This window comes from Colletotrichum orchidophilum, assembly GCF_001831195.1.
Source record: "Colletotrichum orchidophilum strain IMI 309357 chromosome Unknown Scaffold_16.1, whole genome shotgun sequence".
NCBI classification, from domain to species: Eukaryota; Fungi; Ascomycota; class Sordariomycetes; order Glomerellales; family Glomerellaceae; genus Colletotrichum; species Colletotrichum orchidophilum.
This window is the reverse complement of record NW_019172972.1, coordinates 323,425-351,410: the sequence shown is the minus strand read 5'-3', so window position 1 is coordinate 351,410 and position 27,986 is coordinate 323,425. Positions and strand designations below refer to the sequence as shown.

General features: G+C 53.8%; 11 protein-coding genes across 11 annotated transcripts; 6 read left to right on the top strand and 5 right to left on the bottom strand.

Moving 5' to 3' along the window:
* Positions 1-417: 417 nt before the first annotated feature.
* Positions 418-2,520, top strand: CORC01_02831 (amino acid permease; the record flags this gene model as incomplete). Its single annotated transcript, XM_022614481.1, has 8 exons — positions 418-576; positions 635-848; positions 900-1,054; positions 1,138-1,487; positions 1,555-1,985; positions 2,057-2,137; positions 2,213-2,290; positions 2,348-2,520. The coding sequence occupies 8 exons, from the start codon at positions 418-420 to the stop codon at positions 2,518-2,520; spliced, it is 1,641 nt and encodes a 546-aa protein (XP_022479095.1).
* Positions 2,521-3,453: 933 nt separating this feature from the next.
* Positions 3,454-4,522, bottom strand: CORC01_02830 (GTP cyclohydrolase I; the record flags this gene model as incomplete). Its single annotated transcript, XM_022614480.1, has 3 exons — positions 3,454-3,759; positions 3,823-4,127; positions 4,189-4,522. 3 exons carry the CDS (start codon positions 4,520-4,522, stop codon positions 3,454-3,456), a joined length of 945 nt encoding a protein of 314 aa, XP_022479094.1.
* A 710-nt stretch (positions 4,523-5,232) lies between these two features.
* On the top strand, positions 5,233-6,266 carry CORC01_02829 (uncharacterized protein; the record flags this gene model as incomplete). The annotated part of the gene is made up of 2 exons (XM_022614479.1): positions 5,233-5,829; positions 5,895-6,266. The coding sequence occupies 2 exons, from the start codon at positions 5,233-5,235 to the stop codon at positions 6,264-6,266; spliced, it is 969 nt and encodes a 322-aa protein (XP_022479093.1).
* Positions 6,267-6,567: 301 nt separating this feature from the next.
* On the bottom strand, positions 6,568-8,516 carry CORC01_02828 (transmembrane amino acid transporter; the record flags this gene model as incomplete). Its single annotated transcript, XM_022614478.1, has 4 exons — positions 6,568-7,486; positions 7,562-7,912; positions 7,981-8,052; positions 8,107-8,516. The coding sequence occupies 4 exons, from the start codon at positions 8,514-8,516 to the stop codon at positions 6,568-6,570; spliced, it is 1,752 nt and encodes a 583-aa protein (XP_022479092.1).
* A 1,453-nt stretch (positions 8,517-9,969) lies between these two features.
* Positions 9,970-11,961, bottom strand: CORC01_02827 (UV damage endonuclease UvdE; the record flags this gene model as incomplete). The annotated part of the gene is made up of 2 exons (XM_022614477.1): positions 9,970-11,292; positions 11,347-11,961. The coding sequence occupies 2 exons, from the start codon at positions 11,959-11,961 to the stop codon at positions 9,970-9,972; spliced, it is 1,938 nt and encodes a 645-aa protein (XP_022479091.1).
* Positions 11,962-13,770: 1,809 nt separating this feature from the next.
* On the top strand, positions 13,771-13,989 carry CORC01_02826 (uncharacterized protein; the record flags this gene model as incomplete). The annotated part of the gene is made up of 1 exon (XM_022614476.1): positions 13,771-13,989. One exon carries the CDS (start codon positions 13,771-13,773, stop codon positions 13,987-13,989), a length of 219 nt encoding a protein of 72 aa, XP_022479090.1.
* Positions 13,990-15,133: 1,144 nt separating this feature from the next.
* Positions 15,134-15,985, bottom strand: CORC01_02825 (uncharacterized protein; the record flags this gene model as incomplete). Its single annotated transcript, XM_022614475.1, has 2 exons — positions 15,134-15,650; positions 15,795-15,985. 2 exons carry the CDS (start codon positions 15,983-15,985, stop codon positions 15,134-15,136), a joined length of 708 nt encoding a protein of 235 aa, XP_022479089.1.
* A 2,409-nt stretch (positions 15,986-18,394) lies between these two features.
* On the top strand, positions 18,395-18,880 carry CORC01_02824 (uncharacterized protein; the record flags this gene model as incomplete). The annotated part of the gene is made up of 1 exon (XM_022614474.1): positions 18,395-18,880. The coding sequence occupies one exon, from the start codon at positions 18,395-18,397 to the stop codon at positions 18,878-18,880; it is 486 nt and encodes a 161-aa protein (XP_022479088.1).
* Positions 18,881-19,665: 785 nt separating this feature from the next.
* Positions 19,666-23,140, top strand: CORC01_02823 (potassium/sodium efflux P-type ATPase; the record flags this gene model as incomplete). The annotated part of the gene is made up of 4 exons (XM_022614473.1): positions 19,666-19,923; positions 19,996-20,878; positions 20,930-22,392; positions 22,451-23,140. The coding sequence occupies 4 exons, from the start codon at positions 19,666-19,668 to the stop codon at positions 23,138-23,140; spliced, it is 3,294 nt and encodes a 1,097-aa protein (XP_022479087.1).
* A 372-nt stretch (positions 23,141-23,512) lies between these two features.
* Positions 23,513-24,436, bottom strand: CORC01_02822 (uncharacterized protein; the record flags this gene model as incomplete). Its single annotated transcript, XM_022614472.1, has 2 exons — positions 23,513-23,883; positions 23,995-24,436. 2 exons carry the CDS (start codon positions 24,434-24,436, stop codon positions 23,513-23,515), a joined length of 813 nt encoding a protein of 270 aa, XP_022479086.1.
* A 2,002-nt stretch (positions 24,437-26,438) lies between these two features.
* Positions 26,439-27,786, top strand: CORC01_02821 (serum paraoxonase/arylesterase; the record flags this gene model as incomplete). The annotated part of the gene is made up of 2 exons (XM_022614471.1): positions 26,439-26,765; positions 26,818-27,786. The coding sequence occupies 2 exons, from the start codon at positions 26,439-26,441 to the stop codon at positions 27,784-27,786; spliced, it is 1,296 nt and encodes a 431-aa protein (XP_022479085.1).
* Positions 27,787-27,986: the final 200 nt, after the last annotated feature.

Below are 27,986 nucleotides of genomic sequence, written 5' to 3'. Positions count from 1 at the left end.
AGTCTTATCGTTGAAAGCCATTTGAACCGGGTAGTCAAGTCAAGGATGGCGTTTTTTAGAGCTTTTATCCGATCTTTGAAGCCGTTCTATCCCCGCACTAAGACGAAATGGAGCTTATCAACCGGCGTCTCAAGCCGAAGCTTGATCCCAGCACCGGCGACTCACAGTCGATCATTGACAGTCATCCAGCGCCGATTGGCTGCGGAGTTGCGCCTATCCTAAAACCCTGAATGGCAGTTCCGGGGGCGTTATCAGGACCGATTTTGGTTGCTAGCACGGGTATTATTCATTAATGTTTAACAACCCACTCTGTTGCTCGGAAGAAATCGCAACGAGATGCATCCGTAGGCCACCACAGGCGTGTGTAGTCATTTCGTTTTTCTCGTACTGATCCATTTAATTACTTTCAAGTCAATCATGATGGAAGGAAAGGAAAAGGACAACACCACCGTTGGCGCCGCGCCTGAAGTGGACTCCGGTTCCGGTCAAAGCGCCTCTATTCCCGTAGATGGCGAGGGCATCAGGCGTGACTTGGAGTCCCGGCACATCAACATGATTGCGATTGCTGGAATGATTGTGAGTCTGCTCATCTTTGGGGATGCGAAAAAAGTTGGGTGGTCTAACACTGAATTAGGGAACTGGTCTGTTCCTCAGTTCCGGTACAACTATTGCTACTGCAGGGCCTGCCGGAGCCCTGCTGGCTTACATCGTCATGGGTCTCGTGACCGCCGGTGTGTCGTATACGACGGGGGAGATTACATCTTTCATGCCATCAACCGGTGGCTTCATTCGGCATGCGACTAAATTTGTTGAGCCAGCGCTTGGTGCGGCCACTGGCTGGAACTTTTGTAATTCTTGCCGAGACGTTTGTCCCAAACATGATGCTGACTTGAGAATAGGGTATACCATGTCGATTTCCGTTCCTGCCGAGATCAGTGCTGCCGCAACCCTGATCCAGTTCTGGAATACATCGGTAAACCCCGGAGTCTGGATCACCATATTTCTGGTGTTCATAGTCACGGTCAACTTCTGCGGTGTCCGACTCTATGGTGAAGTAAGAGATCTCTCACTTGCTGCAGAAAGCTCTCGACCGAGCTTGAACTCATTTGGAGCACACGTGGCTGACAAAGCAGCTAGACTGAAGTCATTTTCGCTTCTTTAAAGATCATGACAATCATCGGCCTTATCATCGGTGGTCTGGTCATTGATCTTGGTGGCGGGCCTAACGGCGATCGGATAGGCTTCCGTTACTGGCAGAATCCCGGTGCATTTAATAATTATCTAGTCACCGGCTCAGCTGGCAACTTCCTGGCTTTTTGGAAAGTCTTGCTCTCGGCCGCTTTCAGCTACGGCAACATTCAAGTCGTCGCCATTTCGGGTTCCGAGACTCGACAGCCGAGGAAGATCATTCCCGCAGCTACGAGGAAGACTTTCTTCCGGGTATTCTTCTTCTACATTCTCAGTATTCTTATTGTTGGAATGATTGTGTAAGAGAACCCCACCTATCTATACAAGCCAGTCAAGGGCCTCTCTGACGAAACCTGCAAAACATAGCCCATCCAACGACCCATCTTTGAGCATTTCAACCGGAACCGCCCAACAGTCCCCGTTCGTCATCGCTTTCACTCGCTCAGGTGTCTCGGTCTTGCCGTCCATCATCAACGCCGTGGTCTGCACTTCTGCCATCAGCAGCGGCTCCGCCTGCGTCTTCATCGCATCCCGAACCCTATACGGCCTCAGCTGCGACGGCCATGCTCCCAGAATCCTCCAGCGCTGCAATAGATTTGGGACACCTCATTACGCCGTGGCTTTGACCTGCGTCCTCATGCCGCTCGTCTATCTCAATGTGGCCAATAACACCTCTGTCGTCTTTGGTTGGTTCGTCAACATCACAACGGTTGCCGGCTTAATTGGTTGGATAGTGATTGAAGTGACATACCTCCGCTTCTTCGCTGGGCTCAAAGCACAGGGTTACTCTAGGAATGGTACGTTTTTCCATCGTGGGGCGCGGCTACTATTTCTATCCCATACCTAGTCATGGCTAACATCTTTGTAGAGCTCCCATACAGCGTTCCTGGCCAGCCATATATATCTTGGGCCACCCTCGTCATGGTTGTCCTTGTTGTTTTCTTCTCAGGTGAGTTTGCATTCTGTCTTTGTTTCGCCGTTGTAGTGTATCGAGCTATTCTTAACTTTCACCATCATTCAATAGGCTTCGATGTCTTCACCACCGGAAACTTTACTGCCTCGGGGTTCTTGACGTGCTACCTTAATGTCTTTATTTTTGCGAGTGAGTTGCTGGTTCCTGTTTCCAAGACTACTGGAGTGAACGAATGCTAAGTTTCAGTCCTCTACATCTTTTTCAAATTCTATCTCAAGTCTCGAGTTATCCCGGTAGACGAAATGGATTTCGAAACGGAGTTTGCATCAATTAGATATGAGAAAGCACAAGAAGACGTGTATGGACCTGAGAAGGCGAGATTCAAGCAGTCGCTCCGTAAAATAATCCACGCCGTGTAGATGCAGAACTCGAGAGAGGAAAGGGGGGGAGTGTCTGTTATTACGATCAATCACTTGTTAATGAATACAATCCAGATTTCATGCTGTAATACCACCTTAACTACTTACACTGCTGCAGTTGACCAAGCCAAACCTGTTTCGTCAGTTGCCGGCGTTGACCTAACGGATGTCGATGGCTTTGCTTCCGGTGGGGCACCTCCATACTTAGGCTGTCAGTTTGGAACTCAAGACATCTCACCAAGCGGGGCTCAGCCCCGGTATCCCTCCCCTTGGTGTAGTTGGTTCATCACGTTCGACTGTAATGGTTACATTGTCATCGAAAGGTCTCTAGTTCGATTCTGGAAGGGGAGAACCTCCATTTTTGGAGCCTTGTTGTATACCTTAGGTTTTGTACAACGGCTTTTTGCAAACCGCTATTCCCTCTTCAGATCATTCTTTTTTCTTCCCTAAACCACTTCGTCTCCTGCCACGACTCGCACCTGGGTCAATGCCAATAGGCCTTGTTTCACTGCCCCTCCATGGCGTTCGCTCCCTTGCAGCGCATAGTGCTGCAGGGAGCCTGGGAGACGTCTCACCGCTTGGGTACTAGAGCACGATGACAAGAAGAGACCAAGTACTATGCCTGTAGGCGCAGGATTGATGCGTCTTTGTCGGGTAACGGCATTGAACAGGTCAGCCGCCCTGCGACCAAGAGTCGGTTTTGTATTTGCGCTTTGAAAATTCTTTTAGTGCAGAACGAGCGTTGAGCTCCCTTCTCATGAAATCTACCCCCGCCAAAATATCGCCAATGCTTGACCCAGTGTTGAAAACATGGTCTTTCCAATTCGTGATGCATGCCCATGCAAACCAAACGCCGAAAAGAGTAGAACATCAAATGAGATCATAGCCGTCTGAGCAAGGAGTCTTAGGACGCCTTTGCTCAGCATACCCCGTCTATGTCTTCAACCCCACCAAGCTGAGGAACTCGTTCCGGGTCTTCTCCTTCTTCTCGAAAGCCCCGAGCACGCAGCTAGTTATCGTGCTAGCTGTCGTCTTCTGCACGCCGCGCATGACCATGCACAGATGGCTAGACTCCATCACAACGGCGACGCCTTGGGGCTTCAAAATCTCCATGATGGCGTAGGCGACCTCCTTCGTCAGACGCTCCTGGATCTGGAAACGTCTGCTGAACATTTCTGCAATGCGGGGCAACTTCGACAGGCCAATGACCTGGTTCTTGGGAATATAGGCAATGTGCATCTTTGGCCACTTGTTAGCAGGCATTCCAGTCATCTATCGCTGGACGTATCGGGTTCTACAAACCTTGCCGGTGAATGGGACGAGGTGGTGTTCGCACATGCTGAAAATTTCAATGTCCTTGACAATAACCATCTCGTTGTGGCCCTCCTGAAAGATGGCATTGTTGACAATATCCTTGACATTCTGCTGGTAGCCGCGGGTCAAGAAGAGCATCGCCTCGGCGTACCGTCTCGGGGTGTCGAGGACGCCGGGCCGGTCGGGGTCTTCGCCGACGCATTCGAGGATGGTCCGGACGGCGCCCTTCATCCTGTCGAGGCGGATTGCGGCCTGCTCGGGGGACTCGTCTAGTCGTTCACGGGTTCCGAGGCCTGAAGGACGACGAATATTGGTCAATTGGGTACGCGGGGTTAAGAATGGCGTGACTCTTACTCGGGCGACTCAGACCGTCAAAGTCAATCACCGGGCTCGGTGATCTCGTTACTAGACCTTCATATTTGGGCTTGGAAGACTTCTTCTTGGACTTGGACGTCGTAGTGTCTCGGGGGTCGCGCGCAGGCTGGCTCAGGCTCGGGCGGCGCTGCTTCTTGGAGTGGTTGCCGTTGACTTTGGCATCGTCGTCACCCTTGCGCTTTCTGCTGCTTCGTTTGCTGGACTGGCTCGCGGTCTCGGCTTCGCTGCCGTCGCTTGAACCGCTGTGGCCATTCTGGTGCTTGCTTCGACTCCTCTTCCGGTCCTTGATCACCACACCCTCTGATTGAGTCATTGCGATATCTGGGTCCCTGGAGAGAAAGTTGTCTGTGGTGATTGGTGGTGGTTACGAAGGTGGGAGAGGGAACATTGGGGTGCTCCAGATGAACAAAAGTCCGCCCAGAGATCGCCCCGCTGCGCTCCTTCGAGACTCTGGAGGGAAATCGGAGCAGAAAATTCGGTTACGGCCGGCGTTATCTTATCGGGTGGTTTAGCGCCTGTACCTCCCCAGCAATGCAACGTGCTGCAGTCTGCCAGTCACCGGCGCAGCGGCCTGCCGTGGCAGCCACGCTCACTGAGCTTGGTCAGGTACCCACTCCTCCGATTCTGACGCAAGGGGTCCAGGAACTCAGTGGGACCTCGCCTAACACCCGCCCGTTTGTTTCGTTTGTTTCCAACCTGAGCCTTCCAAGTTCACACTGCCAAGCCGGAGCACCAAGAACGGTCATGTGACAGCTGTCCGAGGAAAACTCAATCTTAGTCATCCACTCCAGTGTCTAAATCCGTCAACCGCGGCGCGCCTTCACGCTCAAAGCTGGGTATGAGTTTACATCCACGAGTTCAAACCGACCCAGCGCAACGCAACGACACCCGACCCAACCATCGCCTTCCTCAATTGCACCACTCCTTGATCTCCACGAAAGGACCACTCGCTCATTCCGATATAGCAACTGCGCCTGCCGGCGCTTGCCACTAGCCTTTGCGATCCATCACAAAGCCTTTACGATGGCTTCCCCTCCATACTCCTACTCGCCGACCGCACACTCACCACCGTATCCGTCACCCGCCCAGCTCCCCATGTCGAACAAGAAGCGAGCATCAGATGGCGCTCCGCCAGGTTCTGCCAAACGTCGAAAGGCCTCGACACTCTCCGTCACCTCCGCCGCCGCGCACCCCCTTCGCCAGACCTCCTTCCCACCCGAAGCCGGCTCCCCGTTCCCACGTTCACCCTCGGCAGACAACGCTAGTGTCGTCAGCGGCAGCCAAGTCAGCGCGCCTCCTAAGAAGAAGCGTGGCAGGAAGCCCAAGAACCAGACAAACGTCGAGACAAGGGAACAAACACCCTCTCTCGTAGGCGGGCGTGCGCCTACGACTGTCAGCGGCGCAGGCGCCGGAGGCGATGCACAGGAGGAAGGCGCCAACGATGACGACGACGACAATGACATGCGCATGGCGTTGGTGGATTCTACAGTCAGGACGCAGGAGCAGAAGCAAGAGGAGATAAGACTCCGTGCCATGCTCGTGGAGTCCTTTGATCCAGAACAGTATGACCGATACGAACTCTGGCGTGCGGCCAAACTCACCGAGTCCGTAGTCAAGAGGGTAAGGCCCATCTTTCTGTCCGCTGGTTGGTATCAAGCCATCGTACTGACACATTCACCACACAGGTCGTCAATGCGACAGTCTCGCAATCCGTCCCACCGAACGTCGCTCTTGCCGTCAAGTCAGTGTCGAAGCTTTTCATCGGCGAGCTCATCGAGAGAGCCCGAGAAGTGCAAGGGGAGTGGATCAAGGGCACCGGCGAAAAGCAGGCTGATTTACCCACTCCACCGCCCAAGGATGACACCAGCCAGACGCCAGCCGCCAAGGAAGATCGAAGAGGGCCCTTACGACCAGACCATCTCCGCGAAGCATGGCGGCGTTACAAGCTATCAGGAGATGGAGGCTGGGTGGGAATTCAAGGCTTGTGGCACGAGCAGCAGAGCAGCGGTGTGGAGAGGTTTCCGGTCCGAACCGGTGGGCGACGGGTTTTCCGATAATGCCATGGCACGACGTACCTTGTCCTGGCAAGCCCCAAGTGGTGGGGTAGCGAAAGATGACGGAGAAACTTGGAGCTTGCTTACATGATACCCAGTCTAACATATAGTTAGCCTTCACATCGACGGCACACCGCTGTCCTAATGACCAAAGTACTAAAGCGAGTCTAGACTCGTTTATAGGACCTTTTTTCGAGATGAAATATACCGTTGACTCTTGCGCAGCTCAGTAGGTAAGTAGGCAAGCATTCCATCCTATAGCAACTGATGAACTATGCCGAGGTTACAATCTTGAGCCAGCTCCTTAGACTGGACTTCCGCACCCAAAGCTCGTAGCCTGCGACTTTCCGTTGAAAGCCTCAATCAAGCCCTCAATCGAGGAGTACATGCCCAGCGCCGTCGTAACAAGCCCTCCGAGCATGTAGATAATGTTCCACCCATTGAAGATGGGCCTTTTCATGAAACCCCTCCAGTATCGCTGAAATCCACCATCAACATACGCATACCTACCCGTAGCGGGATCAAATGTCTCCTCCTCTGGCAGCATGGCATCCTTCCGAATCCAATAGCCCAAGCCCAGCAGCGCTGGCAGAGTGTACGTGAAGCTGAGGATGAATACCGCCCCGATGAACCCGGATATCAAAGAGAACTGCGGCACGGCGGCGCCGACGATGAAGGCCAACGCCCAGTACACGGGTATTACCGCCATCCAGAGCATCTTGCCGGCCGATTCGGTCAACGGCGGCGCCCCAAAGAACTCTTGCATAAGCTCGACGTAGATGACCTTCATGCCGATGTTCCCGTACAGCCCCGCCGCGATCAAGCCCGTTATGAGACCCAGAATGTTGGTCGCCGTCTGCCACCAGTACGGCGACAGGCTCTGCATGACGGGGTTGAAGGAGTATTGGCCCTGGAAGGAATACACGTAGAGCCCGAAGACGAGGTAGCAAACGTAGATGAAGACTTCCCCGCAGAGGAGCCCCTTCCAAAAGTCCATCGGGTGCCGCATTTCTGCCATGAAGGCCGCAAAGATGAGACAGCCGCCGTACGAGTAGACGGCCTGGTTCAGCCCGTTCATGGAACCCAGGAAGCCGGAACCACCCGAGGCCATGCCGGGCGGGGGCGTGCCGGCGTAGGTAATGACGGGCCCGGGGCCGAAACTGTCGCCAAAGGAGGCCTGGGTCGCAGTGAAGTTGGGAGGGGAGTGTGCCACGACGCCCATACTGTTTGGTCTCCCGTCAACATCAATTTGAACCGAGCACCTGTCGCTGATTGTGGTTGGCTTATCAAAGACTCACCAGATGAAGATGATGAGCAAATTCGCCCACACGGCCAAGTTTGCAATCCACGAAAAGCGCTGCAGCGTCCGAACCTGGCCTATAATGAAACCGGCCGCCATGAAGATTAAAAGACACGCCACGAAGCATATGCCCGCGCCACCGTTGGGGCCCTTGCTGATCTGCGAGATGGACTGTCCGTTCTGCAGGATCAGGACGGCGACGAAGAGTAGAAGCTGCAGACCTTGGGCAAAGTTGATGGTGTGCCGCGCCTTGGAGCCGAAGACGCGGAAGTATAGATCGCCGTAGCCTTTGAGGGGATACCGATCCGAGTCGAGGCTGAGGAAGGATTCATAGAGTATCCAGCCGGAGCTAACGTACGTCAGTCAGTATATCTGCTCTTATACGGGATGTGCTGAACCAGATGACGGGCGACGCACTACAACGACATGACGCCAAAGACGGTATAGAGCGCAATGCCTGGACCGTAGCCCATCTGCGCGAAAGCCCAGCTAGATGTCGTGTTAGTTGATATTCAGTCACGGACGAAGAACAAGTAGACCCACGGCGTGGAAAATGGCCCCAGGATATCCGTCGTGATGAGATAAAACACCGCGCCCCAACCAGCGGTCCTCGCTGCCCTGCTCGCCGTCTTCCACTCCTCGGGCGTAACAACAACGCCAACTCTGTTCTCCGCGGGCTGCAAAGTCTTGTCGCTTCCATTCCCACTCCCGCTCTTCTCCGCAGTAGCAGCCCCGATATCCTCGTTCCCGCTCCGCTCGCTGCCGCTCCCCTGGAACCTCGAATGCTCATCGCCCTTCCTGAACCGGTCGTTGACGATGCTCTTGAGCGTCACGGGTCCCCTCGCGTGGAGGTACCGCTCGTTGGCCTGCTTCTCCTCGGCTCGCGTGATTTCGGCCCAGTAGAGGTATTCTTCAAAGGTCACATTTGGGTCGTGTAGGACCACCGACTCCATGGTGTAAAGAGTTTGCCCTTCTTGGCGAGATGGAGTTTGATCAAAGAGGGAAGGTGATTTTTTTTGATCTTTCTGGACGTCGTCCGTGGACGTGGGCGCGGTATGGTGTGCCGACATTGTTTGGTCTCGTTGTGTCTCAGGGTTGGGACGACTTCAGGCGGGATAGGTCATGGAGGCACAGATGTCGGGGAGGGAGTTGTTGACAGACTATACAGAATGGTATCTCACAGCCTATGAGCCGGAATATGGGAGATGTTTCTCTTATGCATTCAATTGATCGTAACGTAGCATTTCTGATATCGGTCCGTCCAGCCGTCATTGCGATACCACAGTCGCACCGGGAGAGCGGCGCTCCTCCTCAAACCCACAGCCCGATCATATCGAACCCCCCCGCGATATGGCTCTCTCTTCGTCTTCCGGCGCAGATTAGAGCCGTTCCGTGATGGAACCCTCCCCCCCTCCCTGCTCGCCATCCAATCTCCTCCCGAGCTAAGCTTTTTCAACCCCCGGACCTGTTGCAACCATGATAAGGATTCATTGCAACCCTGCTTTGGCGCGAATTGACGACACGGCAGAGATGATTTGACGGTTACGGCACCCGAGAACTGTTGGTTGCCATTAGCCCGCGTGGCTATCTCAATTATCAGGTCATGGAGAGTTCAACCACCTTCTCGAAGTTGACGGATGTGGGTGCGCTGGCTCAATTGATCCAATCTCTATCGCAGTAGAGGGGTCCCTGCGAAACGAGTGGGGACTTTGAACAATCGCCAGAGAGATATCATGATAGGACGGTAGCAGCGATGCATGTTGGGCAGTGATCGGTACCAACGACGTTCTCGACGCGGGTGCCAACGGGTTGCTTGGCATCGATGTGCGGCCAATTCTCATTGATCTAGCTAGCACACTCATTCAGCCAATCGCGGGATATTCGCCATACCATCCCTCCCACCAATGTATATGAGTTTGATTTTGACCAGAATCTGAAGTGATCAACCGTTCAATTTGTAATTTGGGGGTTGAGGTAGGTAACTTAATCACCTCCTAGCGTCGAATCGATAACTCTACACCCCTAGTTGAGTCTGACCAACGATTGCATCGGCTCTCTCCTGAGATACTTTCATAGACATCCTGAACCTAATTATCCTGCATCAGTCGAGTCGGTATCTATCACGTCATTGATCTGTTCACCTCATTTGCCGTTGCATCGCCAAATAGAACGGTGCCACTATGTCTGAGCATAGGCCGAGGTTTCCTATCAACGGGACCATTGGTCTTGCAACGTATGGCATCTATTTTGTATAGAAATGGCAGCGCCAATCCGGGGCTAAATATACAGTGGAGTACAAAGCCTCCTATCTCTATTGCTTCGCAGCATGTCTTGCCGATATTGTACACGCTGTTTGTTAGTACCTATAGACCGACCCTCCAACATTTTGGCAATAATGGCCCCGCCTTAGTCATCCTCCTTCTTGATCCCTTCCTTCACCTGTGTCGATTTCGCTTTCTTCACCTCTCGCTTCTTGGGCCTGAGCCATTCTTCCATGCCCTCAGGCCAATAGACCCGATGTTGCGGACCGCCCATGCCGAAGTCTTTAGGGGCTACGGTCTTCGCTTCCACGTCAATGGAAACAGGTTCCTCTGGTTCCTCGCCCTCTTCGTCATCACTTTTCCTTTTTGTGGACTTTTTGGGTTTCTTCTTACTGTCCTTCTTACTGGCCCCCTTGTCAGCCCGAACTTCATCTAGCCGCTCAAAAGGAACCACGTCATTGAACGAATCCCATCCCGGAAGCCTGAATGTGCGCATGAGCTCAAATACAGCTTGCTCCTTATCCTTGGCTTCGATCATGAGATCTGTGTCGGGAGGACAGGGCGGCAGCGTGCGTACGCGCGGAGAGTGCTTTCTTCGGTCGCGAGGTGTGGTGGCGCCTGGACACGACTCGCTGTAATGCATCTTTTGTTTGATGTTCTTGCGAGTCCACGTAGCCTGGATTCGGTCGTAAATCTTTCTGATATCTTCGGTACCCTCACGCAACTGGCCTGCGTCGAAAATGATGTTGTGATGATGGAAGTCAAGAACCATGGGGATGTTAAGCTCTTCGCATATAGGTAGAAGATCGTGGACGGACCATGCAACATCGTCATTCTCTAGAACAAGGCGGTTCTTGATGGAATGTGACAGCTTGGCGTAGTTGACGCGGAATCGATCCAGTGTGGATGCCTTGTCTCCATAAGTACCGCCCATGTGTAGGATCATCACTGCGTCTCTATTTTGCTGCTCCGGGAGGCGGAGGAGGCCGAGTAACTCATCGTGGTATTCCAGATCTCGAATCGCGGCCGTAATGACCTCTTTGCGAGGTGAACCGAGCTGGGTGAACTGGCCGGGGTGCGTCGTAAGTCTGTGGCCCAACTGTGCGGCCACGTTCCCTGCCTCTGCAAGAGCCTCCGCAGCGAAAGGGGTCAGACGGTAGCCATATTCCTCGTGACTAGCAAACGGGAACATTTCTGAGCTCAGTCGCATGAACTTGATGCCGTACTTGTCATTCCAACGAAGCATCTTGACAATGTCCCGAGCGTTGGCCAAACCCAACTCCTGGACGTATCTCTGACCGCGCTCGATATCCGCAGGCTGGTTCTCGTCAGGCCGATTCTTGGTTGCATGCTCCGGCTGAGATGGATCCGCAAGGGGGTGACGATGTTGCAAAATGGATGCTATGCGACAAGTTCTCGAACTGAACACAGGTGGGTTTGCGGCGCGGAGATAAGTGTTGAGACAAGCCTGCCTCGTGTGTTAGTCTACAACCACGAGATCCAAGTTTAAAAAAGGTCATACGTAGCCCAGCCTTCCAGCCCATGGAAGAGGCAGATAGTCGCTGTTTACGGGTGGCTCCCGTCCGGCGCCTCTCTCCGGGGCATTCTCGACAAGGATCTTGTCTTCCTCGACGTCACCGACAGCGGCTTCACCATCCGGACCCTCGATAGGAGCGGCGTCCAGGCTTGGAGTTCCGGACCTTTCCTCTTCAGCCATGCGGGCGAGTTTCTCTGGATCGGAGGCATGAACTGCCAAGTGAGGTTTGTAGGCGTAATCTTCTGAGTGAGGTTTGGTTTGGCCAGGCGGGACATTGCTTGCCTCGATAGCAAGACGCTGGGTTCTGGTAGAATTCTGCAAGCGATTTTCCATCTCGGTAAGTTCTCTAATGGCACAGCGCACGCCATTCTCCGACTCGGCCTTTTTACGACTCAGCTGACGGCGCTTTGCCGGTGGCTGGTCCTTGGCGAGGTCGGATTCAGTGGGACTCATGGCGGCGCCGGGCTTGGTGACTGGCTTTACGTCGCTGATGTGTCGAGCGGACCGGCGTGGAGCCGGATGATCGGGAGCGGGTTTGGCAGACTCGGGAGTGGGCTGTCCAATGGAGATGCCCGACTTCTTTCGTTTGGGCGCGGCCATGGTGGTGTATGAGCAGTTAAGTAAAGCAAAAGCGTGTACGAGTGAGTATCGAAGGGGGTGGGAAAAACAAGCGAGCGATGAGCTCAGGGGCGAGACGAGTGACGGCACAGGAAGGTTCGTGGCAAGAAGCAGTGGTTGAGGATACAGCAAACGATTGACGCCGGCGGAAGAAAAGCTCCTCATGCAGTCAATGACGGGAGCAGCGAGCGGATCTGACGAGAATTGGTCCGGCAAGGTGGTGAAGGTGGAAGCGCGTACTAGAGCTCCAGGACGGTTATGCTCAAGGGTGGATAATTTGCCCTCTGGACGCTAGGGTAATACGGATGGCCGGGTGTCAGATGGATGCGAATTAGGTAGAGGAACCTCGGGGCCACTGCAGGTGACGGAATATCGAACCGGACGAGGTACCACTGGGGCGTTGCGAGAGGGCGGTGCTTTGGTTGGAGCGGCGCGCGTGGGAGAGGATGAGAAGAAGGATGAGGATAAGTAGCAAGGTCTAAGTACCTTCCTTACCTTGTGGAAAAGTAGAAGTGGAGTAGAAGGTGTAGGATGAGTGAAGTTGGGCCGCTGCGTGGTCTGTCAGGTCATATCTGGCACATTGAGTGAAGGAGGATGTGAGAATAAGGTAGGAGGGTAGAAGAGAGAGAGAGAGAGAGAGAGAGCAAGAGAGGCGGAGACGAAGAGATGGAAAACGTCGATGAGGTCAACGGGGCCACAGACCGAACACTGCGAGAGAGGTCGGATGGGAGTACAAAGAGCCGTGTAGCCATGTGCCTTGGCGCGAACCTACTAAGGTACCTACCTACCTACCTACCTTATCGAGAGGAAGGGACGGGACGGATGGTAATGTCATTGGAACTGGCAGCTACTTAGTAAGGTAAAAAGCATCACTCACTTCCCCTCTGGGTCTTTTTGTGATGAGAAGACGGGGTAAGATGAGGTAAGAGGTTGGGGCAGCTCGAGCTCAAGCTTGCCTGCCGGTTCCAGACTCTCTTTTTGCTCCTTTTTTCTCCTTCACTCTCGTTCTACTATGGATCAGGTCCCAGCACGGTACCACTTTCCTGCTTGATGCTCTCCCTCTTTAGGTACCTTATGACGCGCAGGATATGGAATACAGTACGGATGCCCGTAGGGAATATAGCTGCTGTGAAGAGCAGATACGAAACCTCCAGGCGAGCGAGTGATGAAGCAGGTGCGGACGCCACAGTCCATGTTTGGCCGGAGAAGACGAAAAAAGTGCTTGCCTCAAAAGGTAAGTGAGGATGATTCCTCACGGCATGCAACAGAAGGAAAGGACTATGCAATTAGGTCGGGTCAGACCCCAAGACCCCAGACTCGAGAGCTATGAGGTAGGTGTGGAGAGCACAGACCACACATGTTGCGTCATTCTTCGAGCAATGCAGACGCACCTCGACCAAATTAATGGCGAATGGCGGGAGCTTCGACGTCATTGGCACGCCGCACGCCGCACGACACCTCCATTGTTCCTTCCTTCCAACCCGATTCCATGGCAAGTGTGCAGGTGCGCAAGTGACTTACCTTACCTTCATTACAACATTGGGAAAGAACTCTGAAGTGATTTTCCATACGGGAGGAAGGAGCTTGACCTTGGCCGGGCCTAGACATCCGTGGCTCTGAAAAAGAGTGGACGAATTGGCTTGCCCCCTTCCCCATTTTCGGGATCGACATTGCCTTTGTAGATTCGCCGCAAAAGATTCGCATGATGGAGAGAGCAAACTCCACTTGTGTGCCTGTGACCCAACGCCTCCGGCATCTCCACTCGCTTTTCAGATATTCCCCTTCACAACCATGACCTCATCGTCGCCAGAGGCATGCAGTTACCAATACTCGCCTTTCCCTTCCCTCGTCTGCACTCTTCACCACACGCGCCGCAAGCCTGTCATATCCGCTCGCCATTCTTCCAAGGGCCACCGCCAATTCCCACGAGAGGAAACGCGCCTCGCTCTGGCAGAGGCATTTCCCATGGGCGACGCGACGCGATGTGATGCCACTTGGCGCGCCGACTAAACCAAGTCTCACCAACATGTCCCCGTTCCTGTCATCGTTTATCGCTACCGGTACTTCGTTTACTTGTCAAGCCATGATTGGACCCAGGCACGCCTGACATGTCTTCTGTTCGGGAACACAAGCTCCGCCGTCCACTCACATCCGGCTTGTTCCATCACCAATTCATCATCCCAGCCTTCAGCTCACCGAACCCAGCCAAGTGTCGGCTCCCTGGTCAAAGCGAAGAACGGTTGGAGCTCCACCCCCAAAGACACGCTACCTTATGGGGCACGAGGGTACCTTGCAGTAGATATCCGTACGGACCATGTCTGTCGCGGCGTCGCCCATACTCACAGAGCATGCCCGTCGCCTCTCCTGTCGTAATTCTTCCTCTGCTTCCGATGCAGCTGTTTGCCGAGAAAATAGCAAACCAATGGCTTGTATGCCATTCATGTTGTCAAGCCGGCGTTTACACATTGCCTCGATATTTGTCAGCAGTCGCGTATGCCAGCAACCGTCGCATGGCGATTCCGCATCAAATACAGAGCTTTCGTACCAACCAATGTACCATGCAGACGACCCCTGCGCCTCCAAGGTAGCTTCACTGCGCGCCACCTCGAGACCTTGAGGTCTGTGTGAGCTGTGCAAAACCTCCGGCTCCATGACGATGCGATCTCGATGTCTCCTGACACTCGCTTACTAGCGCCTGCGTAAATCCTCCCGCACGAGAAACGAACGTCTCCGCCGATGCTCCCCCCTTCTCCAGATCACCACGCCGTTGGTATCAAAAGCTTTGCGCATCCACCAGTCGGTCGCGGCCCTCCCCAGGCTTGTAGGAATCACGCTGTGCATTGGAATCGATGGATACTATGCCATCACCTCGCGATTTTCAGCTCATGAGATACTACTCATGCACATGAACTTTTACCCCTGTGCCACGGAATCACGCTAACTAGGGGTGGTATTTACATGCTTTTTGCGACTCGGCCAACAATAGTGTGCTTCGGTGCATAGCGGCCTTCGCCATACGACCGCAACTTCACCACGCATGAACGATGACCGGCTAGAACAATTGGGCATGACTATCAAATCGCCTGAATGGTGTAACTGAAGGGCAACGAAAAGAAAAGGGACAAGCCATCTTTCAAACTAGCAGGCATCATCATCACATCACACGCACCGCCATCCGCCCAGCCACAAGTCGAGCCGGTACAGGTGGTGTAATGCCCGATCCGTCCTCCACAGACCCGTCTTCCGGCGCCGGCACCGGCACCGGCGGTGCGGTTGCCGCCCTCGCTCGATTCTCCCGGGTCTGCCAATATTGACTGCGGCAAACAGGACAATCAAATCGCTCAATCAGAAACCATGACGAAAGACATTTTGCGTGGAAAGCATGCTGACAGTTTCTGAGCGTCAAAATATCATCTTCGGACGGTTCGCTTGCCGGCTTGGACGATTTGCGCTTCCATGGCCACGGCACACTCCAATTTAGCGGCGCGGCCTTTACACCACAGCCATCACTCGAGCCTCCGACCGTATACCGGCTTGGCTCTCCTCCACTTCCTTCTGGAACACAGTGGTCCCCATCGGAACCGGGAGCGTTCAAAGGGATTGCTCGCTTCGGTACTGCTTCGGCCGCATTGCGGTTGCTTGAGACGAACAGTGGACCAATGCAGATGGGACTATCAGTGGCAGAGTCAGTAATGTTGGTAGGTTATGCATTGGCGAACTCTGTCGTCGGTTGCTCCCCTGCTCGTCCTACCTTGGAGGATAGCACACTCCCTATTGCCTCCCCTTGCGTGAACGAGGTGGCGAGAGACACTCACCATTCCGGCTCCGAGTCAGGGTGATTGAGTTTCGACTCGAGATCAAGAGCTTCGAGGGCGGTGCCATTGCACTCGGAAACGGTGCTCAGCTTTCGTCGGGCATCTTGGAACTTGGACGTCCCGGGGTTGTATTTGCGACGGTCTTGTATGCGCAGATATGTGAGGCGGACTCTAATAACAGGCAGGCTCATCAGCTCTTTGTTGCCATCATGAATGCGAAGAGAAGAGGTTCAGTACGGTCTGTAAAGCGGCCCGCAGACAAGAAGGACCATGAAAAGTGTGAGCAGGATTATGCCAAGTTCGTCCATGCGGCCGGCGGGTACCCAATAAGGAGTATACCAAACTCCTTTTTGGACTTGAAATGTCGAGACCTTATTGCAACGTTTTGTCGCGATTCCCGCTGTGTCACCTACGGGTTGTATTGTGGCTTACAAAAGCTGCGCATCACAACTGCTGTGGCGAATGCGGCGTTGGCGGTCATTTAATTTGAAGGATGCCGAATACTGACAGCGAAATCAAAGTTTGATCAGATGACAGCGAGTGCTATATAAGCCGACAAGACTAGCAGAACCCCTATGAATGGTTGGAGTTAAGAGCCAAGTTGATGATACGCCGATGCGAGATGTCTGTCATCAGCCACCGGTACCCCTCATTCACTCTGACGCACCGGCACGCTCTGACATGGTGTTTTCGCAGATGGGCGCTGGGCGCCCAGTCTTCCTCGCAAATCGCCAACTTGCCTGAGAGAGTGACGAGTTCCGACCACCAACATGACCACGCATGCTTCATGCTTCAGCCCGACCTTAAACCATCGTGGTAGCGCTCTTCGTTGGCCAAGGTTCTTGGCTACAAGTTGCGCCAATTCAGACACCTTTTGGGTTGCAACTCACGTTGGAGAACAGGGAAATATAGTCGAAGTTTGTAACGTACACTTGGCGGGTGATACAAGCCTTGTTATCCTTCCAAGCTGGGAAGCGACCGAACGCCTCTGCTTGGTCTGCATCTCCCAAACGAAGCCCAAGTGAGACTGGAATCCTGGACATCGGCACCAACAGATGCGCGCAATGGCAGAGGACGAAACGGAAAAAAAAAACCCCCAAACTAAACGAAGCAGCAGAGGGATTGAGTTAGACACCCACGATGACCTCAGCTATCTATCAGTGTATGGGCGGGGGAATGTCGGGTTGCAGAGGTGGGAGAGCCCCTCTTTGTCAACTCTACCCCTCAGAAAAGTGTCAAAGCTTTTCGACAGAGTGCCGTGGAGGCTCCAAGTCTCCAACAAGACGAGACATCCACCGGAGAGTCGCCGGCGGCGGCGCTGGAGGAGAGGAGAGCGGACTCTGGAGGAGCGGTACCAGCGCCCAGCATAACGGCCAAGAACCGCCAAGTTGCCCGTCATTCCTTGGCTGGCAGACTGACCTACCAAAGAATGAACCCGTTCCATTCGCAGTCCACCTCGCGTGTCCGCCTCGGGGCGGCCAAGACGTCCGCCATCCAATACCATCAGCTCACCGGTGTCTCCTGCGACACCGAATGGAGAAAGGCGAAGAGGCATGCTGCAAGACTGTGGCAAAGACCCTGCTCCGAGTATTCCGCAAACATGCACCGACATGATAAGCGGGAAGGCGTGGATGTAGCTGGAAATGCCGAGTTATCCACGGTCTTGTCCCCTTATGCCCAGAGAAACGTCGGCCTATCTGAGGGTCTCACGACATCTTTCGACAAATTTCGATGCGTCTCCAGCTCAGGCTCCTACACTTTTCGCCCAGTACCTGGGCGTCTCACTCGGGGTGGCTGTGTTTCTGGGCAGACCCGTTCCCCCCGCCCGTGTTGCGCCCGGAGCGTCGTGAGTCGGTGATACTGGGTCGGGATCCCAGTTTTTGTTCGACCTCTCCAGGTTTCCCGCAGCGGCAATTTGAGTGAACTCTGGGCAGGCGTTCTCTTGCGCGGGGTCCAAAGCAAGCCAGATGGGGAGGGGTTAGGAGGGATGGTGAGGGCAGGACTGGGACTGATACTGAGCGGTGCCGACATGGTGTGACTTGAAGATGGCGTCCGGAGTGACGGAGGTTTGGAGCCCGCCGACATGATTCGATTATCGACGGTTGGGAGAGCTGGGAGATCAGCCGGAGAAATCGGGGCCTTTGCTACTTTGATGGTGTCGGTGTCTGACCATCGGCGCCGAAGACGTTCGGCTAAACACCCGTCCACTTGCTGCGACCCGGACAACAGACGGCGCTTTATAGTTCTGTGAGCCACCAGAGGCCTCCTGGCCAAGTGGTGCGGCCGTCGTAAGGTGTGTGCGTCACCTGCTCGCGCCCGTTGCTGACAGCTCCAGATCTGGCGTGCCTGGGATCTGCTATGAAGGAGCCGGAAGAGCAGGACGAGCAAGTTCGGCCCCGCGCAGCCGGTAGAGCGGGTGGGGGAGGCGGGAAACCTGGCGCCGGGCCTCTCATCGCGAACCCCCTCAATCAAACACGAGTCTTGAAGGGTTTTCCAACCGCACTACCCAGGATATAACTGCTCGGCATTTTCTTGGACGTGCAAACCCACCTGCGACAGCCGTCATCACCACACGGCGGCGTCTCTCTTCTCTATGTTGCATGTACTGTCTGGCGTGTTGCTGCACCCAGGTACCCCAGGACACCCGCGGAGTCGACTCGGTGACAATCAGACTCGGCCTTGCCGCAAGCCCATGCCGGCGTCACCCTAAAAAACTGCCAACCTACAGTCCAAACCTTGAGGTGATGTACAACATGAGACCAACCACAGTTTACCATGTTGGCACTATAAAGACACACTACTGCAAACATGACAGCACCCCTGCAACTAGCAACCTTCTAGAAGGAGGATATCCCCACAATAGATGTTTCTTGGAAGACAGAGAGATGTCTAACTGGCCGTGGCGCAGTGGAGAAGGCAGAAACTCTCGCCTTCTATCTCTCTGGGCGCCAGCCCAGTCCATCACCGAAAGCATCAGTCACTCATCCCTCATCCCCATCCACCCCCTCCTCTGTCGTCTTGTCTCTGGCGGGCCCAATAGACTTCTCCATTCTGATGCCCAGGACCGCTCTCAGCCTCTTGAGTGAGCGGGCTGCCCAGAATGAGGCCCGCTGCCCAGAGTCTCGGCGGCTCAACATGGCAGGCGGGAGAGTCAAGATCTCCACCGAGATCTGGATTGCGTGCAATTGAACCGCTCGCGTGTCCACGACCGATTTTCGGTCGAACGTCTTCAGATTGCCCCAACACCTTGGAAAGCCTGTGGGTCTCCTGGGCAGAGCCCGGTGCAGAGCTGCCAAGGCTGAAGGAACACACCCATGACACCCACGAAGACGCTTGTCATGGGCCATGAGGAGAGTGATAGAGTTGGGCGCGATAGATGTTGGCGTTTGAACCCCCTCACCCCCTTCTCGTACTGCCCGTCTATCTTGTCATGAAGTCATAACGCCCAGACGCGTTTGCCCGTCCCGGCTCACCAAGTACATGTATACATCTTCTCCCACGTTCCCCCTTCGAACTTTGGCTTTTTGTTCCACATCTCTCTCTTTATACATTCAGGGAACGTCTCACACTAGTATTACCAGTCTTACCGGGACTCTTTGTCATTATCTCACCTTTCCTATCCATGCTTGACTGTTCTCTTGATCTAAAGGGGGTAGAAGTGCTTGAACCTGGATAAGAGCAGAGAACTCACACTTTTGCCCATTCCAACTCGTATCTGTCCAAAGACTTACATTTTCCTCCGATTTGGGGCCGACGACCGCTCTTGGCACCGCCCCGAGAGATTCCACTGCAGAGCATTGTACATCGTCGCCTGTGTCTCTCGCTTTTAGCACTCGGTCCAAATTCTTTCACTGGGCAAAAACTTGCCAACATGGGAAAGAAAGATCCCGAAGCCGAGGCGATGGCCAACCATGTCTCTGGACAGTCCAACAAGCCCATGTCTCGGCCGGCACACGCTATGGCTACCGAGCAAGTTGTGCAGGAGCTCAGGGCCAATCCTGACGATGGCTTGAGCCCCGAGGACGCCAAGACTCGCCTTGAAGAGTATGGCCGCAACGAATTCGGTGCCGATAAGGGCGTTCAGCCGGTCAAGATCTTTATTGGACAGATTGCTAATGCCATGACCTTGGTATGACTTCTTCGCCTTGTCCACAGCTTTTCCTGGAGAACGAACGGTAGACTGATATTCAGCTGAAAATAGGTCCTGATCCTGGCTATGGGTGCTTCTTTTGGTATCAAGTCTTGGATTGAAGGAGGTGTCGTTGCAGGCGTTATCTTTCTCAACATCACTGTCGGCTTCCATCAAGAGTTCAAGGCTGCCAAGACGATGGATTCTCTTCGATCACTTAGCTCGCCCACTGCTCAGGCCGTACGCGAAGGCCGGAACATTACCGTCCCCACCGTCGAGATCGTCCCTGGCGACATGGTCGAGCTCAAGACCGGTGACACCATTCCCGCCGATGTTCGCATCATTGAGGCCGTCAACTTCGAAACAAATGAAGCCTTGCTCACGGGAGAGTCTCTCCCCATCCGCAAGGAGGCTGCTCAGACTTTTGACGACGAGACGGGACCTGGTGACCGCCTGAACGTCGCCTATAGCTCTTCAACCGTCACAAAGGGACGTGCCCGTGGCATCGTCTTTGCTACTGGTATGTATACCGAGATTGGCCAGATTGCTGCCGCCCTTCGGGGCAAGAACTCCCGCCGCCGAGAGGTCAAGCGTAAGGAGGATGGCTCCGCCACTTTTGCTCGCTACCTTCAGGCATGGACCTTGACTCTCTCTGATGCTGTCGGCCATTTCTTGGGCATCAATGTTGGAACGCCTCTACAAAGAAAGCTGTCCAAGCTGGCCATCCTCCTCTTCGGCACTGCTGTTGTTTGCGCCCTGATTGTTTTGGGAGCAAACGAGTTCAACACCACGCAGGAAGTAGTCATTTACGCCGTTGCTACTGGCCTTGCCATGATTCCTGCCTCACTGGTTGTCGTCTTGACTATTACCATGGCTGCTGGCACGAAGCGTATGGTCCAGCGCCACGTTATTGTTCGGCAGTTGAAGAGCTTGGAAGCTCTCGGTGGTGTCACGAGTATGTTTCCACCACACCCATCACCAATGACAGATACTGACCTGTTTATAGATATTTGCTCTGACAAGACGGGCACTCTCACCCAAGGCAAGATGGCAGTTCGCAAGGCCTGGATTCCAGGCAAGGGCACCTTCTCTGTCAGCAACACGAATGAGCCCTTCAATCCTACGGTCGGAGATCTTGGCCACAGCTCCGATCAGCCCAAGGACATCAACTTCAGCACCAAGGAAGGTGACGGTGAGCCGTTCTCCAACTCTGACGCCGAGGCCCGTGTCAAGGAAAGCACCGTTCTCACAGACTACTTCAATGTCGCATCCCTTGCCAACTTGGCCAATGTCCACAAGACCCCCGAGGGAGAGTGGCACGCCCGTGGTGACCCCACCGAGATTGCCATCCAGGTTTTCGCATCTCGCTTCCACTGGAACAGACTGCGTCTCGCTGGCGAGTCAAATCGCTGGAATCAGATTGCAGAGTTCCCCTTTGATTCCGATGTCAAGAAGATGTCGGTAATCTTCGAGGACACCGAGACCATGGCAGCGTCGGGGAACAAGACCTGGCTCTTTACCAAAGGTGCCGTCGAGCGTGTCATCTCTTCTTGCCCTACCATTCAAATGGGTGACGACGTCGTCGAGCTTACCAATGACATTGAGCAAGACATTCTGTCCAATATGGAGGCCCTTGCCCGCCTCGGACTCCGTGTCTTGGCGTTTGCGAGCAAGTCCGACATTGGTGCCGTTGACAACCATGAGAACCTCGATCGCGTCAATTTTGAAAAGGACCTGACTTTCCGCGGCCTGATCGGTCTTTACGACCCTCCCAGACCCGAATCCGGCCCTTCCGTCAAGAAATTCCACGAGGCCGGTGTCAGCGTTCATATGCTGACCGGTGACCATCCCGAGACTGCCCGTGCCATAGCCCTTGAGGTTGGCATTCTGCCCACACGCATGAATGAGATTTCAGCGAGCGTCGCGAACACGATGGTCATGGCTGCCCACGACTTTGACAAGCTCACAGACGACGAAATTGATAAGCTGCCCAACCTCCCCCTGGTCGTCGCTCGCTGTGCGCCCCAAACCAAGGTTCGCATGATCGAGGCCCTTCACCGACGTGAGCGCTTTGTAGCCATGACAGGCGACGGTGTCAACGACTCTCCCAGTTTGAAGCGCGCTGACGTCGGTATCGCCATGGGTGAAAGCGGCTCTGATGTTGCTAAGGAGGCGTCCGATATTATTCTGACCGACGATAACTTTGCATCCATTCTCAATGCCGTCGAGGAAGGCCGTCGCATGTTTGACAACATCCAGAAATTCGTCCTGCACGTGTTGGCATGTAACGTCGCCCAAGCCCTGACGCTTCTCATCGGCTTGGTCTTTAAGGATGACAGCGGTCTTTCCGTGTTCCCCCTTGCTCCTGTCGAGGTCATGTGGATCATCATGATTACCTCTGGTCTTCCTGATATGGCGCTCGGTTTCGAGGTCGCTGCTCCGGACATCATGGACCGACCACCCCAAGATGTAAGTTTTCCCTTTACCATTCGTCCCATGCCTAGAGCCAAATACTGACCAAATGTAGATGAAAATTGGTGTCTTCACCTGGGAACTCATGCTCGACATGCTGGTCTACGGTGTCTGGACTGCTGCGCTCTGCCTTGCCTCTTTTGTCCTCGTCATGTTCGGCTGGGGCAATGGCCAGTTTGGCAGTAACTGCAACAACACCTACTCGGAAGAGTGCGATACCGTGTTCCGCGCCCGCGCAACCTGCTTCGCAAGCTTGACCTGGTTCGCCCTCTTCCTCGCCTGGGAGATGGTCAACATGCGCCGCTCCTTTTTCCGCATGCAGCCAAAGAGCACAAAGTACTTTACCCAGTGGTTCTGGGATACCTGGCGCAATAAGCTCCTCTTCTTCGCCATCCTCGTCGGTTTCATCACCATTTTCCCTCTGACCTACATTCCCGTCCTCAACACCAAGGTGTTCAAGCATGCACCTATTACATGGGAGTGGGGCATCGTCTTCGTCGGTGCCGTGCTCTTCTTCATGGGCGTGGAGGCGTGGAAGTGGGCGAAGCGCGTCTACTTCCGCCGCGTGGCGCACAAGGCCCACGGCGGCACCAAGGACCTTGAGAGCCGCGTGTTTGGCCACTACTATACCATTGGCGGCGTTGCGCTTGATTCCTCGCCTACACTCGGCAGCCGGACGATTACGAACGAGAAGGAGATGCGAGAGCAGGGTGGCAACGGGTACTCCAGTGGGGGTAGCCGATGATTGTAAAGAGAAGATGAGTTTTTCTAGTCATAGTGGCGGGATCAAAAATGGGAGAAGGAAGTATTGGGCACAGAGGAGGATTCACGATCAAAATGAGGTCTCTTCAACCTTGCGTTTCACTATATAAAGACATGGGGTTGACAACAACCAAGAATGAAAAGTCGGTTTTCAAAGGAGGAGTTGCTGCGAAGGGCGGAAGCACGCAAGTGCGTGCCCAAGTTGTTTACGAGACGGGAGTTTCTAATCATAAAATTACTATCAGACTATTAAAACTTTTTGAATACTAGTATGCCTAGGCCACTCTCCAACTCTCTGTCATTTCTCGCCGGAACAAAACTTTTCGTGCCATGCCCATGATCTTACTGGAAGTGACTACATGACTGTCAGGAACACAACCTGAACACCGACCCACAACGCGGCCATGGACCAGATAATGGCATTGTTCGAGCCATTGGAGAGTGCGGTCTTGATGGCCGGCGCCCAGGTAGTGGTCAAGTTCGCGGCCAGGATTTGGTTCTTGACCGTGGATTGACGAGCGGTCGGGGTGGGGATGGTGCTGTTACCAGGGGCCTTTGTAGTCAAGGCCTTTGCGGACCCCGTGCACTTGGCGACGAGATTCTCGACGGTAACCGTGACCGAACTTGCAACGTTGTCGGACTTGGGAGTGTCGAGGACAATGGCGAAGGAGGAGGCCTTTGCGGCGAGGGCGGAAGCCTCTGCCTGGAGTGAAGACGACAGGGCGGCTTGGATCTTTGAGTATCAGGGGATTCTGCGGGTGAGGGTGCACAGGGGGTCGTAGCCTGAGATCTCCTTGGGCTTGCAGGGCCTGGTAGATGTGTTTGAGATCTGGATACCTCTTGAGGTAGGGGCCGGTGCCGCGGTGATCTCGGGCTCGGAAACCGGCTCAAGACGGGGAGAGAGCACATTGGCGGCGGTCTCCTCGGCAAAAAGGCTCGAGACAGTCTCCGCGGTCTCGATCTCACAAGTGGTGGAAGCCGCGAATGCAGCACGAGGAGGAGGAAGCAGAATGGTGGGATCCAGGTCGTGGCCCGTGATGAACTTGTGGATGGCGTTCTTGGAAGTCTGCTTCTTTTTCCACTCCTCGTAGGTGGGGAGATGGTCGCAGGTGATTTGACACTTGCCCCAGAGGCTGATGGGCTGTCCGACTTTTTCGCATGCCTCGCGGTAGCGGTCGATATCGAAGCCGCGGTCTCTGCACAAGTTCTTCTTGCCTCCGGCGAGGGCGAGAGGTGTGAGGCTAAGGAGGGCCAGGAGGATGGTGGTGGGGCCTTTCATGTTTGCTGTTGTTTTGAGGTTCTTTCGAGGTGATGAGGTCTGGTTGTTCAGGAGACCCTGGTATAATTGGGCAGAATGTGTAAAATTTCAGAGTGAGTGAGTGAGTGAGAGGAAGTTGTGATCAAGAGGCAGAGGAGGATGTTTGGGGGGTTTAAATGCAACAGCTCTTGCAATGTCCTTCACCCATGTTGCCTTGATGGCTCTCTCCCGCGTGTGGTTCTCACAGGAATGGACTATGGTGCGGGAGTTGACTTTTAGTCGCAAGCGACTAGCTTTTCTCAAGGTAACTGAGCTTCCCACAAAGAAGGTTTTGGGCTGCTACCTTCACCTTGATATATTCATGGTCTCTCCGAGGTGTACGGCTGCTGGGGATGAGTTTGATTTAAATTCCTCGGTGAAGAGCTTAACCTCCAGTTGGGACCAGAGGACTAGTCGACGTGGCGTAATGTGGCTCATCGCAGATACCTTTTGCAGCTCCGTGGTGCACTTATCAATGTCTCCCGTTCCGCCAAGAATTTTAACTAAGGTATCTTGTTACAACGGAATGGCTTCGCTGTTCACCTCAGAGGACTCTTGTTAATGTTGGTCGGACAGGGTTATCGCACAGAACGGACTCTTGGCCACAGCTCCTCTGCAACCAAGGACCAACCAGGACTTTAGCCGGTTCCCAAAGGGGCATGTGGGCTATCGCATCAGCCGTGGGCCCTCGCGGTAGAGTCCGCACAGGGATCCGTACATGTACAAATAACCCCAGTCAATTTACTCTTTCCCGCAACCCTGGGTCACTCATGACTGCTCTCAGCTTCTCAGGGTTCTTCGTCTCTAGTCGGGGCTCTGAAACCCTGGTCCTACCAGAGGCGTAGAGCCTCTGCCTTTCCATAGGTACTTTGCAACCGTACAGGTGATAAGCTTGATATCTCATTGCTCTTACTGTTCATAACCGTGTCTTTGTTTTTCGGTGTATTCGTTTGCATCATCACATGCCATTCATAGTTACTCTTCATAAAACGGAAAGTGACGACTATGAAAAGAGAAGAGGCAGAGAGTCTAGTCCCATTAGCATGACCGGATTTCGTCAATCTAGTGAATCTAGTGGAAATTTTTCCCACTCTTCAAATCCGCTTTCGAGTACCTTGTCATGTTAGAAATCCACTCGGTCGTAAAAACGGCTCCCAAATCTCCCCGAGGCGCCGTTCGTCACCCACCAAACCCACCGAACTCACCACGATCTTCCACTTTGATGCGACTCCGAGGGCTCCCTCATTATCAGTCACATCCGATATGGTGTAGTGGCCAACATGATGCCCTCTCATTGTGTGAGAGGCCAGGCATAGCCCCGAGTTCGATTCTCGGTTTCGGAAAACATAATTTCTTTTTTGATTTTTCACGTCCTTGTCAGCTGCCGGCACTGAGGAACAGCTAGGCCGCCCGCCCTCTGTTTGCTTCACCTTATTATACTTTCATTGTAGTAATTACGAAGCTATCCTAGATTTTCCGCGTCTTACGGACTCTGAGCACTGAGTAAGACGTGGCCGAGACTCAGATCCATTGATCTACTAATAGTTCACATTGGCTTGCATTGACGTTATCGAATTAGCGTTAGTCAAGACAACTTGAATAAGCCGAGGTTTGGAGAACTGCGGACTTGGAGAAAACCGTCGACCTCGGTGGGATCCGGATTGCTCCGCACGCGTGACGTACCTATGAAGTTCTGAGACACCTCCACACTAGCAACCCTGAACGCTATGGAGCGGATTTGGCATGGGTCCCGAGCACATCTCCGCGTTCACATCACGGTCTTTCACCCTCCCAGCTTCAATTATTTCAAGCCCGTGAGCCCGAGATTTGGTTCCATTCGTCACTAAATTCTTGGAGACCTGGAGGTATCCACACCAGACATCTGTCTTTGATTTGCTATAAATCTTGCGTCTAAACCGAGTCAATAGATTGCTCGTCATACCTTACTCCAACTCCGGGCCGTCCGAATCACCAGTAAATCAACATGGCTGCGTTGATGCCCATCTTGGTGGCTGGCCTAGCCATCTTCGGGGGCTACAATTATGCGCCCGCAGTCAAGAGGACAGTTACCCTTATCGGACTTGGACGAGAGAAACTGAATACCCCCGTGTTGCAAGCAGGGGACTTGATCTTCATTGACGACACGATTCATTGCGAAGATATCCATCACCACCTTCCCAGTGGTCTCCTCTTCACTGCCTGCGAAGACAATGAAGAGACCCGTGCCAAATGGTTCCCTGCTCTAGGTACCCTCGGTGACCCAATCATCGGAAGCAAACAAAAGGGCTCTCTTCACGTCATTGATCCCAAGGTAGGAGCACGAGTTACTAAATGATCAACAATGTTTTGACTTACTTGCTTAGGACATGACCCAAAGACGGCTCAAGTTTGAGAATTTTGACACCACCTATGTCACTCACGGCATCGATGTCATCTCAGACCCCAAGCAGCCCGAGGCCGTCTACATCTTCGCCGTCAATCATGTACCACACCCAGACTGGTTAGCGACCAAGCTGGGAGGCCAGAGTTCTCAAAAAGTCACCCAGAAATCTCAATCACGCGTTGAAATCTTCCATCATATTCTCGGATCATCTACTGTCAGGCACCTACGCACCGTCATTCACCCGCTTTTGAAGACCCCGAACGACATCTTTATCAAAGATCCGTACTCGTTCTACGTGACCAACGATCATTATCACCCCAATGGTATCGGAAGAATCATCGAGGATTTGTGGCCTGGAACCTCTTGGACCGACACCATTCACGTTCACATTGACGAGATGTCTGCAACGGTCCCTACGGAAGGCATCAAGGCCGAAGTTGCTCTTTCAGGGATGCGTAACAACAACGGCTTGGGTCACGGCCGCAAGGCCGAGGAAATCCTTGTCGTCAACTGCGCCGGTGGCGAGATGTTCATCGGGCAGCTCTCCTCGGACTCCAAGAATACCAGCATCAACGTCGACGAGTCCATCCAGACGGATTCATACATTGACAATCCCAGCTACTTTGAGGACCCGTACAAAAGCGAAGCTCTTGACGCGAGCGGCTTTGTGCTTGCCGGTCTTTCGCGACCAGTGGACTTACCTAAGCAGGTACACAATACTTCGTCGGACATTGCGTCGATGGTCTGGTACGTCAGGCCGGCTGCGGGCAGCAATGGAAGCTATGAGAAGCGGTTGTTGTTCGAGGACGATGGAACTAGAACCCGGTCGGCGGCGACTGCTGTCTTGGTCGCCATTGACCCAGCTCAGGAGAAGGGTGAGAGGAAAGCATGGCTCTTCGTCACCGGCTTCATGGCTGGCAGTGTTGTTGCTGTCAAGGTGAACCTTTGAGGGCGCGACGGCTGCTGAGAGGGCAGCTGATCTTCAGCAGGAAGCGAGGACGAAGCGGCGAGATTGCTTTTGGGATTTGAAAACTGAAACAGCGTCGTGGAGATCAGATGCTTGGATTGTCATGGCTGAGAAGCCGCGAAGAGCGTGATGCCAAGTTTGGCATATGGTAGTGCATCACAGGTGACTTTTTTTTTGGTGCT